Source organism: Trachurus japonicus, chromosome 23 (assembly GCF_045865225.1).
Source record: "Trachurus japonicus isolate A0001 chromosome 23, Traja_1.0".
Taxonomy (NCBI): domain Eukaryota; kingdom Metazoa; phylum Chordata; class Actinopteri; order Carangiformes; family Carangidae; genus Trachurus; species Trachurus japonicus.
Genome location: NC_140929.1, coordinates 20,787,156 through 20,801,582, shown reverse-complemented (window position 1 = coordinate 20,801,582; position 14,427 = coordinate 20,787,156). Strand labels below are relative to the sequence as shown.

Below are 14,427 nucleotides of genomic sequence, written 5' to 3'. Positions count from 1 at the left end.
AGACACACCTGGATTAATCAGTTTGTCCAATAATGGAAGACAGGAAATAAAGGAGCTGGCTTAAGATCAGGAAGTAGTGGAGCTGTGCATAAAGCCTATTGTCACCAGATGTGCTACACTGCATCTTCAGACGGTCCTCCACAAAAACCTGGTGTTTTTGAAAAACTGAGCCTATAGTGCATGAAAACCTTTGGCTGTACACTGTACTGCTAACATATACCAGCCACTTAATTCTTCCTGAAAAATAATTGACAATTATTTTGGTGTCATGGTTGATGAAGTTTGGCAAATATCAAAAACTGAATTTTTGAAAACATTTTGAATTCTGCTTTATTTGAACATCTGCAGCCAATGTAAGAGTGGTATTTTTAAACATCAGTTTTTAATTTATGGATTAAAACACTTATTGTTAGAAACAAGTGACCAACATCTCCAAATAAAGATGCAATATATATGTAATATTAAAAAAATGCTGAACATCTTCAACTGTCCTGGTGGGAGGCTACAATATGCACCACAGATTTAAAAAACAAAAAAAAATCAGTAACTCGTCTAAAGGAGTCTGCAACTGCCCCAACAAATATCTTTTCACTTGTGTTGTGCACACTCATGTGTTAAGGAGAGATTGAACAAATAAATGAAACACAGATTTTGTTTTTGACAAAGTTGTTTTTTACTTTGCAGTACAGAAATCATTTGAGCCCACGATGGTTTTTTTTTAACAGTTGTTGAAAACAGAAGATATCACAGGGCTCCCATCAATTCAATACTGCTGCAGTACACATTTGGTCCTTCTTAAGCAATTACAGTCAAACCACACTTCCCATCAATCTGCTGTCAATGCTCGAGTTTTCCATCATTTTTGCATAATACAAGAACTAATACATCTCCACTTATGCGTTATATTAACTGACTGTTGAAAACAGGTTCAGGTAGTTTATGCTGGACTATAGTCACCTTGTGGTGTAGTTTACAGTTTACCGTCTTGCTGTGCTGAAGAGTTGGGGGGCATAAAGACACACAAAAATATCAAGCACGCACACCACTAAACCATTTTTTAATTCCTAAAATCTGACAATTTAAGCGGGCAGGGGGAGGTGCCGCCTCACACAGCTGATCACTGTTGATGGGCCTAGATGAGTTCGGGTGGCCCACACCCTGCGAGGAACACTCAGCTAGTCATGATTTTACTCAGACGCACGAAAACGAAGCCACTTTTCTCACACCCTGACATGGAAAAATACCTGGAGAGAAAAATAACTTATGTGCAGGTATCATATTTCTTCCAAACACCTTTTATACAATGACAGAAAAAAATAGTTTCCCCTCCACACACGCTCTGTCCGATATTGATTATGAGTTATCATTTTTATTTGGCATCTTTGGACTATGCGTCATCTTGACATGATGAAGCAGTGTAATGTCAGGTATTACTGTGTGTTAGGCCTAACCATCCACCTGAATGTGATTTGAAAAAGCATAGCTCCCTCCCTGAACCCTATCCAACAATTCTATATCATATCTCTCTATATATCATGAATTTCCTCAATGGGCGGGCCGTATACTTGGATAATCAGCCCCGCCCATTGGTGTGTACATTTTTGTGTAGGTTTTTCTATTTTTTGTAAGATTTCAGTTGTCGGCAGCGTTGTCTTTGATGATCAGAAGTGATGCGGGGCGCCCCTCTACTCTGCGGCGTCGCCGAAGATGTCCTGCTTCCTGCGCTCCATCTCGGCAAAGTCAAATTCTGAGCCGGTCATCCTCCGGTAGATGTCCTTGATGTCGTCACAGGTGGTCTCAAAGTGAGTCGTGGCGTCGTATGTACGGGAGATGAAAATCTGGAGAGAAGAGACAGAAAGGTTACAGGAAGAAGTTCTTTTGAGTTGGTTTGTTTCCAATCCTCTAAAATGGAAACTTTCTCAGAACTAATGCTGACGACTTCTCAAGTGCACACAAGGTGGCAGCAAAACAGCACAGTGCTGCAAATATGGCCAGTAAATTCATCTGTTACTTTACACATATTACTATAAATAATAATAACGATGACTCAACTCCACACACACACACACAAAATATGATGCAGTATTAGTAGAATGAGATTCATATTTGTTATGGAATTTGCTGTGCATTGACAGAAAGGTGCAACTATCTAAATAACTACACTTCTATATGATAGCCTGTCTTTATGAATTAATTTGAATTCCTTGGTGGGATATATGGATAAAAATAATAATAATAATAACATAATAATAAAAAATAATTATAACATCTCTCAGATCTTATCCAAATGGATTCTGTCGGGAGTTCTGTTGCGTAGTGTAGTTTAGTGAGGTCCTTTGTGTTTCATAGAGTGTCGGTGGTTTTACCTGGCTGTCAGTGCCCATGTCAGTGGGTCCGTACTGGTCACTAATGCTGACAAACTTCTGCTCGATGGGCTCCAGTAGGTCCAGGGCCGGCTTGATCTCTTTCTCGGGGTTGTTTGTCTCCACTGTAGTGCTGACGATGGCGATGTATTTGCCCTGTGCTGCCACGTTGTGAGCAAAGGAGATCATACAAACGTAGATGTCTGGAGAGAAGGAGAGAGAAAACTACAGTAAATACACTGCTGGTGTGACTGTGGAGTAGGGCTGCCACAAACGATTATTTTGATAGTCGACTAGTCACCGACTATTTTTTTCGATTAGTCGACTAATCGGATCATACGTAAATTGAATGCAAAACATACAGATTATCGCACCAGCATGCAGCTGCTCTTATATACCATCATTAGCTTTCAGCTTGAAGTGTTTAAAGTATATGCTAACTAAAAATAAAGACAATTAAGATGATAGTTCATTAAACATATATGCAGCTTTAACTGTAGCATAAAGTGCAAACAGCTGAGTAAAATAAGGATAAGGCACTGGCCTAAACAACACCAAAATAAATACTTAAGGTTTTTTAGGTTTTTCTTTCCTTCATTTGTCTCTGGCATTAAACAGCTACATTTAAATAAAATGAGGTAGACACCTGAAACTAAGGAATTATTCACAATAATAAAGTTTTGGTAGGCTTATCATTCAAATATAACTTGCTCAGTGTAAATAATAGGCTAGTCGTTCTGTTAAAAAAAATCGAATAGTTTATAAGACAATCGTCTTGTCTGAAAAAAATTAAATGTTCCCTTTTTACTGTCACAGAGGGAGAAACATGGAAAGACTCCACCAGAAGGTTCTGTGTGAAACTCTGTCAAATGAAAACAAGTGAAACTGAGGTGCAGCTCAAACTCTGCAAGGTGCGGACTGTGATGAGAAGCTACCGGAAAATATTGACGTAGTTTTACGCCGGGAGAGAAGACTTGCTCGTTAAGATGAGCGCTCATTACGTGACCACGACGCTGTGACCAGACGCGGTAACATTCTAGTTCTCCAACACCGACTCTCAAAGTCCGCGGTTTTATTTTTAAATGACTAACGGCTGTTTTTCAGTCCGTGATTTAAAACGATGGACCGGCGGTAGCTACCGCTGCTAGTAGTGCTTCTCATTTAAAACGACAGACGAGAGAGAGAGAGAGAGGGTGAGGAGCGGTGGTGGCGGCGGCGGGGGGGCGGGCGGAGGGTTACACCGGTGCCGCTTGATGAGGGACAAGACAGGTAGAGAGAGAAAAGAGAGAGAACACCTATGTGTACTGAGTGAGTGAGTGCATATGCATGTGTGTGTGTGGTGGGCGGCTGCGGCTGCGGCGGCGGGTGCGTGTGTGGAAGGTGCGGCAGCAGTTTTGAGAGAAAAACAAAATTAAAAAAACAAACAAACAACGACGCATCGACTATTAAATTAGTTGTCGACGATTTTAATAGTCGACGTAGTCGTGACTAGTCGACTAATCGTGGCAGCCCTACTGTGGAGCAGAAGTATCTGGTTTTCTTCAGGAGCTTAACGGTGTTCAGGCATTCATCTGTTTCCCTCTACTGTGAAAATAATAAAACTAAAGAGTATGAAGGTGGTTCCTCACCGTGCTTCCTGTTGACCTGGTTCTGGGGGATGATGATCTGGCAGGAGTTGATGTCGCCGGTGTTGCTGATGGGGTGACTTAAGACGCAGATGACTCTGATCACCTGACCCACTTTGGTGGCGCGGTCCATGATGTAGCTGGGGTCGCAGATCAGCTGCTTGCACCTGGCGATCTGTGGTGGGCAAAGGTCACGGAAATACGAGCTTTAATAATGTATGATGATGCAGATTATGCTTGTACAACTTCAAGTGATCAAACATCAGAATGGAGAAAGATGCTGTGATGCCGTCATGTCAATATGGAGCACAGTCTCAGAGGCCCTGAGGCCCCACCCAGCTGTATTACGGTGTTTGAAAAGTGCTCAGTGAGTACATATCTCCAGCAGACTGATGTGAACTGTGTTCTTATTTCGTAAAAGCTGCAGACGTGCAGAAATCTGTGACTCTGTCTGGCCCTGTCAATAACACTCATTTGATTGGTGCAGTCCAACAACTCCACAACGCTCTGGTGGACAAGTTGTGACCTGCACATTCACCACGCTATGAGGTAATGACGCAACGTTACAAGACGGAGTTGTTGTTGAGGCAAATGCAGAGAATTTACCTCAAAAACAACTGTCTCGTAACGTTGTGTTATTATCTCATAGCGTGGTGAATGTGCAGGTCACAACTTGTCCACCAGAGCGTTTTGGAGTTGTTGGATTGTGTATTTGATGAGTTTGATGAGGGAAACCAAGAAATCCCATGAGCCTCCGTAGTGTAGCTCTGAGCAGCTTGCGGCTCTGCTCCGCCGTTCTAAAAACAGCTTGCACTGACAATTCACTTTATGCACAGCTACACTACTTCCTGAAATAAGCCAGCTCATTTAATTCCTGTTTTACATTATTGGACCAACTGATTAATCCAGGTGTGTCTGACCACTGTGACTACTCGGACACACCTGGATTAATTAGTTGGTCCAATAATGTAAGACAGGAATTAAACGAGCTGGATTATTTCAGGAAGTAGTGTAGCTGTGCATAAAGTGAATTAAAGGTAACAAACCTACTGCTAAAACTATAGGGATTATGGCGATTTGCCAAAATGTTGAACTATCCCTTTAAACTCCCATGTGGACACATGGCTGGTTAACCAACTGGGATGCTGAATCCAGTGTGACTGAATTGCATCTCTGTGCTGTGATTCAAATCACATGGTAACAAACCCAGTGGTGAAGTCATAGGACTGAGTTGTGATGGTCAGTTGCCATCAACACAACTGGACCCATGAAGCAGAGACGACAACTGGTAGCCAGTGTTACCAGGACTCCCCATATTTAGGGTTTGAGGAAACTGAACTGGAGGTTTCATAATGTGTCTTGTGTTGGTTTTTTACACTCCAGTGAAGACTGGACTGCAAATTAGCTGAAGCTAGACGTCTTGTATGCATCGCATTTTTCATTCTTTGTGGCAATGTTGTATGTATCGTCCCTGCAAAATAAACATTAAAATAAAATAAAATAAGTGTTGTACACAGATATGAACCCTCACCTCTCCCTCAGACTTGACTCCCACCACCTTCCCGTTCTCCATCACGATCTCTTCGATGGGCTTGTTCAACATATACGTTCCACCGTAGATCGCACTCAGCCTGGAAAGGAAACACAATCATATATCAATGACAACTGTCTACACCTTTACACTTTCAGAAAACATTCACATATTCAGCACAGGAATGAACATTTCTTGTGCTGTTCAATAAATTGACATAAATAATGCTGAACTTTTGAACATAAAGAGCTGATATGTGATTTCATTTTGTGATGTGACTTGAAGCAATTAAATGTCCTTGTGCAAACAATGCACAGACACGACAAATGCAAGTGTCACACGTCATCATACCTGGCAAAGCCTTGTGGCAGCTCTCCCAGGCCGTACAGTGGGTAGAGGTATGGGCTCTTGCCGTATCTGGCCAGGGACTCACTGTAAAGCTTTATCCTGTTTATTGATTCGCTGCAAGGTTGATCCAGGTAACTGTGTGAAGACAGATGAAGACTGTTAGAATCTACCGAAGGACGGCAACACAACGACAAGGTCTAAAAGTATAGACACAACGCGTATCGAGAAAAAAAAACACTGACTCGTCTGTGCGGTAGAGGGCGAGGGAGTGTCCGGTGAAGTCGATGACTTCCTGGCCAAGGCTGAACTTTTGGAAAATGGCCCTCATTGTCGTCTTGTGCGGGTCGACGCCCTCCATGGTTTTGGGGTCGTTCTCGTCGAAGTTGGCGATGAAGATGAGAAACTTTCTGAAGCGCCGTTTCTCAAACAAACCCATCAGACCTTTTGAAGACAGGGAGAAGACTTTTAATGAACCACCGCCAACGCAGAGCGGGAGAAAAACAAGCCTGTTGTTTCAAGCCTTCATAATCCTGCCTAGTCATTTTTCTGTGTTCTCCAATAACTTACTGGATGCCAGAGCCTCAGTCTCAGTGGAGGGGACTTTGTAGATTTTGCCTCCCTTGTACACATAACTGCCTTCGATCACTTTGAAGTCCAGGTAGCGAGTCACCTGTGTAATCAGCAGCATGCGGACCAGCTGACCTGAGAGACACACACAAACATCATCTGTACTTGTCCAAAAAAAATGAAATCCTGAAACTATTTATCAAAACATTAACATCCTTCTAATTTTTACTCCTTTATTGATCTTTTCTGGCTGCAGTTAAGAGCCACTTGTGATTCCTGATTGTACTATGATACATCAGAAGTAAAGAATCAACAACATACACAATGAACTGGGCTAAAACTCACAGATCAAATTGCACATATTTGGTTAAACACTTTGCATGGCGCCCTTTTTGGCTAAAGATCTGAGATCTGGGTCACAAGCTGCATGTGATATACAGGTGGGTCAGTTTACCATTGGCCATAAGAAATTTAGGGATGAGATCCACGTTCCAGTCCCGGCCTTTTCCCATTGACTCAGGAGGGCTGCCAGGAATGTTGAAGCGCTTGTAGAGCTGCAGGGAGACATAAAGATAAAGATAACCGTTAGAGTTGGGCTTACTGCACTAAATCAGCACTTTTTCAGGAAATAACATTTCACAAAAATGTTTAACTAAGCTCATGGTCAAGGTCCATGTATGGTCTTCCAAGCACAAGGCTGCTCAAGAATAAACCATCATGTTAATAAAAGTTATAGATCGTGTTTATTTCTAAAAAAAATATATATATATACTTTATAATCTAATACTTAATGTGTTAAGTCCAAAGCAGAGGGTGTTAGAGGTGAACTCACGTCTTCCAGCGGTGTGATGGATGCACTCTCAGCTCCGTAGTAGGAGTTGCGGTCCATGTGCAGAACCTTCTTCCCCTTCACCGACATAATGCCCGAGAGAATGCATTCCTGTTGGGAGAAGACACGCGGAGAACAAGACAAAGATCAACGGGTTATCAAAGTCTGCCTCTCCTGCATCCCACTGGTATGGCAAGTCATCTCTTTTTATGATTAAACACCGGGCAGATTTTTTTTCAATAGTCTAGGTTTTGTTCCTGCGATTAGATGCATTCAACTCATTCCAGTCATCGCCACGTCCACCACATCCAAACAACTGGACCGCTGTGATCCCCCGTCTGGCGCGGCCGTGCCGTTTAATCCTCTCATCTGTATGGATGAAAAGTTTTGTCCTCGGTGGGCTCGGTCCAGTTGGAACAGATCACTGGAGCAACTACTGTTGTGCAAAGTCCTCTGCAGACAGTCACAGAATACTGTTTCCGTCAGCAGCTCATCTCTGTTAAACATTACAGATACGACTATCCCACTAGAGCCGTCTCTCTCCCCTTGTGTCCTATGTCTTTCTATAACACAGACAGTCCAATACAGATAATACACTGCAAAAAAAATCAAGTATTTAACTCACTGGATTAGCCACAAGCAGACATGGTGATCTGTTCTTAGCCAACAGAACCACACAAAACTGGATTTATACTCACAAGGAATTATCTACTGTAGACATCTACATTGTAGGTTTTGACCAACAGTTTAACACTAGATCAGCATCATCAGACTATATGGATGTGGTTGAGTTAAGGCCTTATCACTATAATTTTATATAAAGGAGCAGGAGCTATGAACTGAGGTCTGACACACCCACTCAGCCATGTTTCAGAGGAGCTGAGGATGATCAAACAGTTCAGGTTCCAGAGGCTCGGTAATGATCGGGAAAAATCAGCATGTTTGCCAGAGTCTGGAATTCCCAGCGGTCAAAGGCCTTAATCCGATTACAATCCCGTGAGTTTGTGGATGCGAGAAACGCCGGCTGTGTCATGTGACTGTGTGGACTTTAAAACTTTTACTACTTGAATAGCAGCTTATACTTCCTGACAGTATGTGGTGTAACTTGTTCCTCACATGACAAAAAACTAACAACAAAGCATCTTACTATTCAAAGGTCAACGTGGCTCGGCCTATATGTTCTAACAGGAAGTGATGTGGATCTTCACATCTGTTTGTTTCCACAGCTATTATACTATGAGTTAAAGGCTCAATGTCAACTGCTGACCGTGAGCTTTAAGAGCAGCAGCTGCGTTACAGATGACACAATCCTGATTCATAAACTTTCCACTCTCACCTCAACCATTAAATCAACCAGTCAGGTCCACAAACTGATGTAGAAAACGGTAAACTGGACACAGCGAAAAGACAGTCCTCCCAGAAAAATGTTTTTTTGTGATTGTTGCCGGCAAAAATCCTTGATTATGCGCCACGTTTTCTTGAAAAATGTAATGAAATTGCAGGAATTTGCAAAAATTGCAGTTTGATAAAATGATTCCCCCAACACTCTGTTCTCACTAGGCTACTACCTTAATGTGAAGAGTCATTTCTAATGACTTCTTATGATAAGCAACGATACTACATCATAGAAAGTGCTGGGAATAATTAAGTTCTCATCTTGTTATATTTCAGACCTGAATAAACACATGGCTCAAACTTAAAAAACATTTCCGAGTCAAACAAGTTCTGTAGCTTTACAATAAGAATAGAATACGCTACAACTTCTGTAAAATGAATAAATTAAACAATAAAATTGAACGTGTGCTTCCTGTTTTACAGAAGTAGCTATTTGCTTGGTCTATTTTTGTTGGCAAATGATTGACTTTTCTGATTTGCAGACTTCATCATGTCTTCTTTACGGGGTTTGCAGCTTTCCCATGACGTCACTTCATAACGTTTCCAAAGCAACAGGAAAATGGCTGCTCTTATGTGTAAACGCAACATTTTTCAACTTTCTGCAAAGATAGATATGATTTTGCAACGGAAATGCAGGGATTATGAAATCATGCCAGCCCCGCATATTCTGCTCATTTTGCATGGAAATCTGCAATTTATGCAGTGAAAGTGCGGTGTCTTTGAAAAAATGTGGCCGCCACATAAATGTGCGGAGTTTGGCTGATTATGCGTTGAATTTGCATAACCGTGTTTTTCTGGAAGGACTGAAAAGAGTTTAAGCAACAGACATGAAGACACTAGGAAGCTAACACCTGGGCACTGTCAGAGCTGTTGTTCACCACAGAAACCGTGTGTTGCACAATTTGTGTATATGCTGCATTTCCAGGCAGAGTAAACCTTCGTGTCAACTCCAACCATTCGTCATCAGTCTTTAGAGCAGCTCTCGTCTTCACACGACATCCGTACAGAGGAGGAATGGGAAGTCACATCCGTCACAAAGCTTGGTCTGAACATCAATGTTCCCACTTAAAAATATCATTATGTCAGTTAATTAAGTAAATATTTCTCACTATGGTCGTGTTGCTATGGCACTATCATCCGATTTCAATGGAATCATGTTGTGCTCTCAAGGCCGGCTTCACCCTGTCATCCTCTTGTATTTACGTTTACGCCCAATGCACAAGAGCCTCGGCTCAGGAAGCCTGTTCATGGTTTTGCTGTATTCTCAACGTGATCTCACAGTTGACAGGACGTGGCCCCGTGAACCTCAGAGCTAACATCTACATAGGTGCTGTCCCAAAAATAACGCACTGCAGTGAAACCTGATCACGTCTGTCTGTAAATGCTTCATCCACTGTATGACGCTGCAATACCAGCCACTTGAAGGACGCACAGTATGGCTACGGACGAGTCTCGGTGGAAGACGGAGCTGTCCTGATGTGTCACTGTCGCTCCTTGTGGTTGACATGTGACAAACTGGCCTGCTGCTGCTGCTGCTGCTGCTGCTGCTGCTGCTTATATAAATACGGGCTTGGACACAGAGCCGGGGGCAGCCCAGTCATCACTACCTCAGCCAGATGGTAGTAGCCATGCTGACGGAGAGGAAAACAAACTGATCCAGGATACACTCAGGCAGAAAATTAAGCCAAATTAGGAGCAGAGGCAAAGGCCCTGTTCAATTTTTAACACATAAGACCCATAAAAAAATCTGAGAGGCGGCAAAGTCCAACGCACAGAGCCACAGCTGGATGGGTCTCCGCAGTTCAAAAGGATCACAGTCACATGATAAGACATCACAATCACAGCATGACGATACAAGCTTAAACTAAAATCTCCAACAGACTTGTTTCTTGAGTGTTTCAGGTCACAAGAATGTTTTTTACTTTTAGTTTTATTGTGGGTCCCCATTAGCCCTCACCTCAGTGAGGACTATTCTTCTAATGCGTTTGCTTTCAAAGCACCAAACCCACCAGAGCAAGACGTTATTTGAAATCAAAAGCGCAGCAATGAGAGGAAGAATTAATTGACTGATGAGTCATCATTCATCAATGCCTCCCTGCAGACATCAGCGTCAATATCTATTAAACTGTCACCTCTTTCAACATGAAAAAAACAATTAGAATGCGTAAGTACAGATTTGAACTTGCGAGGGTATGATCAAATATCTGTATTTTGTGATTTGTGCAGTTCAACTGTGCTGTTGTCATTGCATTTATCTGTTGTGGCACTCAAGAACTGTCTGGCTTATAGAGTTGTTTTTTTTATGACTGTATCATGAATAACAACAGTGATTCAAAATCTTTGTTGTATTTCAGTGGACGATTTCAGTTTCTATACATACTGCCCTTTGTTATTTGTTCTGTTTTGAAAAGGCAAGCTTCGTTCCTATTGTCCTTAACGCCGCTTCCTCCTTTTGATGGGCACAAAGCCAGCAGTAGCTATGTTCTTGATTAATCATTTGATGTAGAAAACTTGAAAACAGTGGGGGGGTGGGAGGTTTTGTCTGACCACCAGAGATCTAAAACCCCCAAGATCATCAATTTAACATCACATAACATAAAGAGAGGTAAAAAGTCCTTCATGCTTCATAAATTATTTCAGGGTTTATCAATTATTGACGGTTGCCTATAACATTTTTCTGGAGATCAGCTAATCAATTAACAGACTGTTACGGTTAGTTGTAAAAGCAGAAATTTTACATTTGGTAGAATATTATCGCACTGCAGTTTTTTCCTGTTAGAAAAAAACCATGTTCCCTTTACAAATGTCAATGACATCACCTTCATCTTCACATTCCCACTACATTGAGCATCCGTTCTCATTTCCTTCTAGTACTGCAGTTGTTGTGATTGATACTCAACTGTCAGCACTTCATCTGCTGAAATGCTGCCATACTCGCTTGTTCTTCATCGGCTTAAACAAAGGATGGGCTAATAGTCTACTATACAGAAGGAGGATGGATGCATTTTAAAAAGAGGTGGTACCTTGTCACTACTTCTACATTATATTCAATATAAGATAAAAAAGGAGACAAAATGAGTGGATGTCACCTCAAAGTACTTTCTAATGTGAATAGTACTGCTCACACATATTACACTGGAACAGTAGTGTTATAGATGTGTCATCTGTTTTGTTAGTGTAGTGTAGTGACATCGCAACGCTGGTGTTGTAGTGAAAGATGAATGGGGAAGTTGTCAGACTTACAGAAGCGAAGTCACTGATTTGCATCAGGGAACTAAAACCATGTGAAGGGTAAACTACAGCACCTCAGCCTCTGTGTGCGGGGCTTTTCAAACTGGCAGCCAGTCAGTCTAGCTTTGGCTCGCTTTGCAGTGTGTGTCCGGACTGTACTTTCGGTTCCTCAGTCTTGGTGGAACCACACCCAAATGTGAGCTACATCAACACCCGGCCCACCAAATTTTTAACCAACCCCCTTTCTTTCTTTACTGCTTTTACCCTGCTACCTTTCTCTGGCCTGAGCCTAGCACTTTACACTTTACGATGTTTGCTCTCTAGATAGAATAAATTACACCTGAGCTGCAGGCGGTTTTTTTCATTTTAAAAGTGTATCAATGCTCCACATAATATGAGAAATTAAAAAACTGCAGAGAGAGAATCTAGTCCCTGAGAGCTGACAGGAAACTGACCAGTGGCCTGCAATAAAAGCCATCACGGGACTACCACGACACGGTTCAGCCATGTAGAGTTGACAGTCAGGAGGCCTGTTGGGAACTATGCTTTTTGTTTGTGAGGCTGTGGCATGATTCACGCTGACGACGTTAATTTCCGGGTAAACAAAACGTTACATTCACGGGAAAACAGCTCACACAACACTGCACAGTGCACACCTCATATCACACCGCCGCCGACCATTTACTTTTCAGCGTTCAGTTGAAACGGTGCGATGAAGTTCAACTTCAAGTTACGGGTCAATAATTTATTGCTGAAGTTTGTGAAGACCAGTTGCATCGTCGCCCACATGAGTGCAGCTATTCAGAGTAATACTGTCACACTGTCACACAGCCAGTCCGTGCTTCTCCCAAAATGCCTCGTTGTTAAGGGAAACTACAGAGCCGAGGCTTCTTCAGCTTTGCGACAGTAGCCACATTAAGCCTGTGTGCAACAATTCAACTCGTCAGCCTAAACGTAAACTGGACACAGACTGAGTTAGGTCGCTGCTTTGTGGTCCCCCCCCCAGCTAAAAATACACATTCAGTCTGCAACCACGTCTACAGACCCGGTGAATAAAGGATTCACCGATGAAGCTGTGACACGTCGTTACAGGCTCTTTTACAGGCTCGTTAGTTAGCTTCATTTAGGTCGGCTAACGTTAGCGGACTAACTACGGTAATCATCCGCGTTATAATCTTATCTTGACAGAGAAAAGCTGCTCGATTTGGCGCTCAACCTCCGGGTAGTTAACCGGCTGAGTAGCCGGGTTTAGCTGCGTCCGCGGCCGACACGGAGCTCAGTAACCACGGCGACACACGGAGGGCTTTCACCTCTGTCTGAGTTAACCGTGGGCACCGCGGATCTTTCCGGGCATTGATAGCAGGCTGCAGGTAGCACAAAGCTAACAGCTAGCCTCCGCTGCTTCACAGTTTCCATTAAGTAACGCTCGTTCTGGGTTAGCGGGCTAAGCTAGCTACTTAGCGCCAGTGCTGCTGATTAGGCCCAGTTAGCCCCGGAGCGCAGGCAGCCTGTCAAGTGCTGCTAACTGCGTCGGTAACAGGTTGCAAATCGCCCCCGCGCCGCCGCCCGCAACGTTTCGACTGTTTCTCACCGTGAGTCCGGTGCCCAGGACGATAACGTCGTATTCTTCATTCATTTTTCCAAATCTTTTCTCCTCGGCTTCAGAATATCGGGAAAGAAAATGGAGACCTGCGGGAGTGGAAATGAGAAGGGGCTGCGGTTCAGCGTCAGGCGCCTCGGGGGCGGGGCTTCTCCGCTGTCAGTCACTCGGAGAGGCGGTGCTAAGCGTCCGACTGACAGCTCGGCTTGGCTTTGTACGTGAATTAAAATACTACAGCTTGGTTTCTTACTATTCCTGGTCTCCTGCATAGATTTATAATAGAGAGAGAGACCATGCACGTACTAGCCAGCTAGAATATTACAAGATCTGAAAACCATTTGCGTCAGGGCTCACTACCATTAGTTTACATTTTCTGAAGAGGAATTAAAAAAAAATTCATTGGTTTGCTTCCCAACCATATGGTCTATAATGGCAAGTATTATTCAAAGTTATTAATTTGCATGCTTTTTGTTGTTGCTGTTGAATACATCCAAATATCTGAGATAAACTTTCATCCTCATTCACAGGCATCTTACTTTAAAAAATAAAAACAATAAATGAAAAAAAATACTATTCTACCAGGAACTCATCATTTCAGATTAAGATTTCCACTAACAATGGAGGAGTAGTGACCTCCAGTGCAACGTAGTCTCACTTCACTGTTTGCACTGGAAGCATGGACACGCCTGTTAAGTAATCAAACATGGAGCATAATTCACCCAAGTCCCACGTCGGTCTGTGTAGGATTGGTTATTATGGGCCATAAAACCAGACAAATGAACTAATGGTAACTGTGGTGCAGCTATTCTAAGAGGAGTCCAAATTCATTAAGAAGATCAAGGCAAAGCTAAAACCTCAAGTTAAGAAAATCTCTCCAAAAGGTTTCATTGCAACATTATTCTTTATGTTCACTGGATACATTGATTTCATACACATTT

The 14,427-nt window shown here is 42.6% G+C and overlaps 1 protein-coding gene across 1 annotated transcript; it reads right to left on the bottom strand.

The window, feature by feature from the left end:
* Window positions 1–649: 649 nt before the first annotated feature.
* On the bottom strand, window positions 650–13,622 carry gdi2 (GDP dissociation inhibitor 2). Its single transcript, XM_085769613.1, has 10 exons — window positions 13,481–13,622; window positions 7,267–7,374; window positions 6,889–6,988; window positions 6,435–6,569; window positions 6,110–6,308; window positions 5,871–6,002; window positions 5,520–5,619; window positions 3,992–4,163; window positions 2,367–2,566; window positions 650–1,838 (listed from the first exon to the last, which is right to left on the bottom strand). Exons 1-10 carry the CDS (start codon window positions 13,523–13,525, stop codon window positions 1,686–1,688), a joined length of 1,344 nt encoding a protein of 447 aa, XP_085625739.1. The 5' UTR covers window positions 13,526–13,622; the 3' UTR covers window positions 650–1,685.
* Window positions 13,623–14,427: the final 805 nt, after the last annotated feature.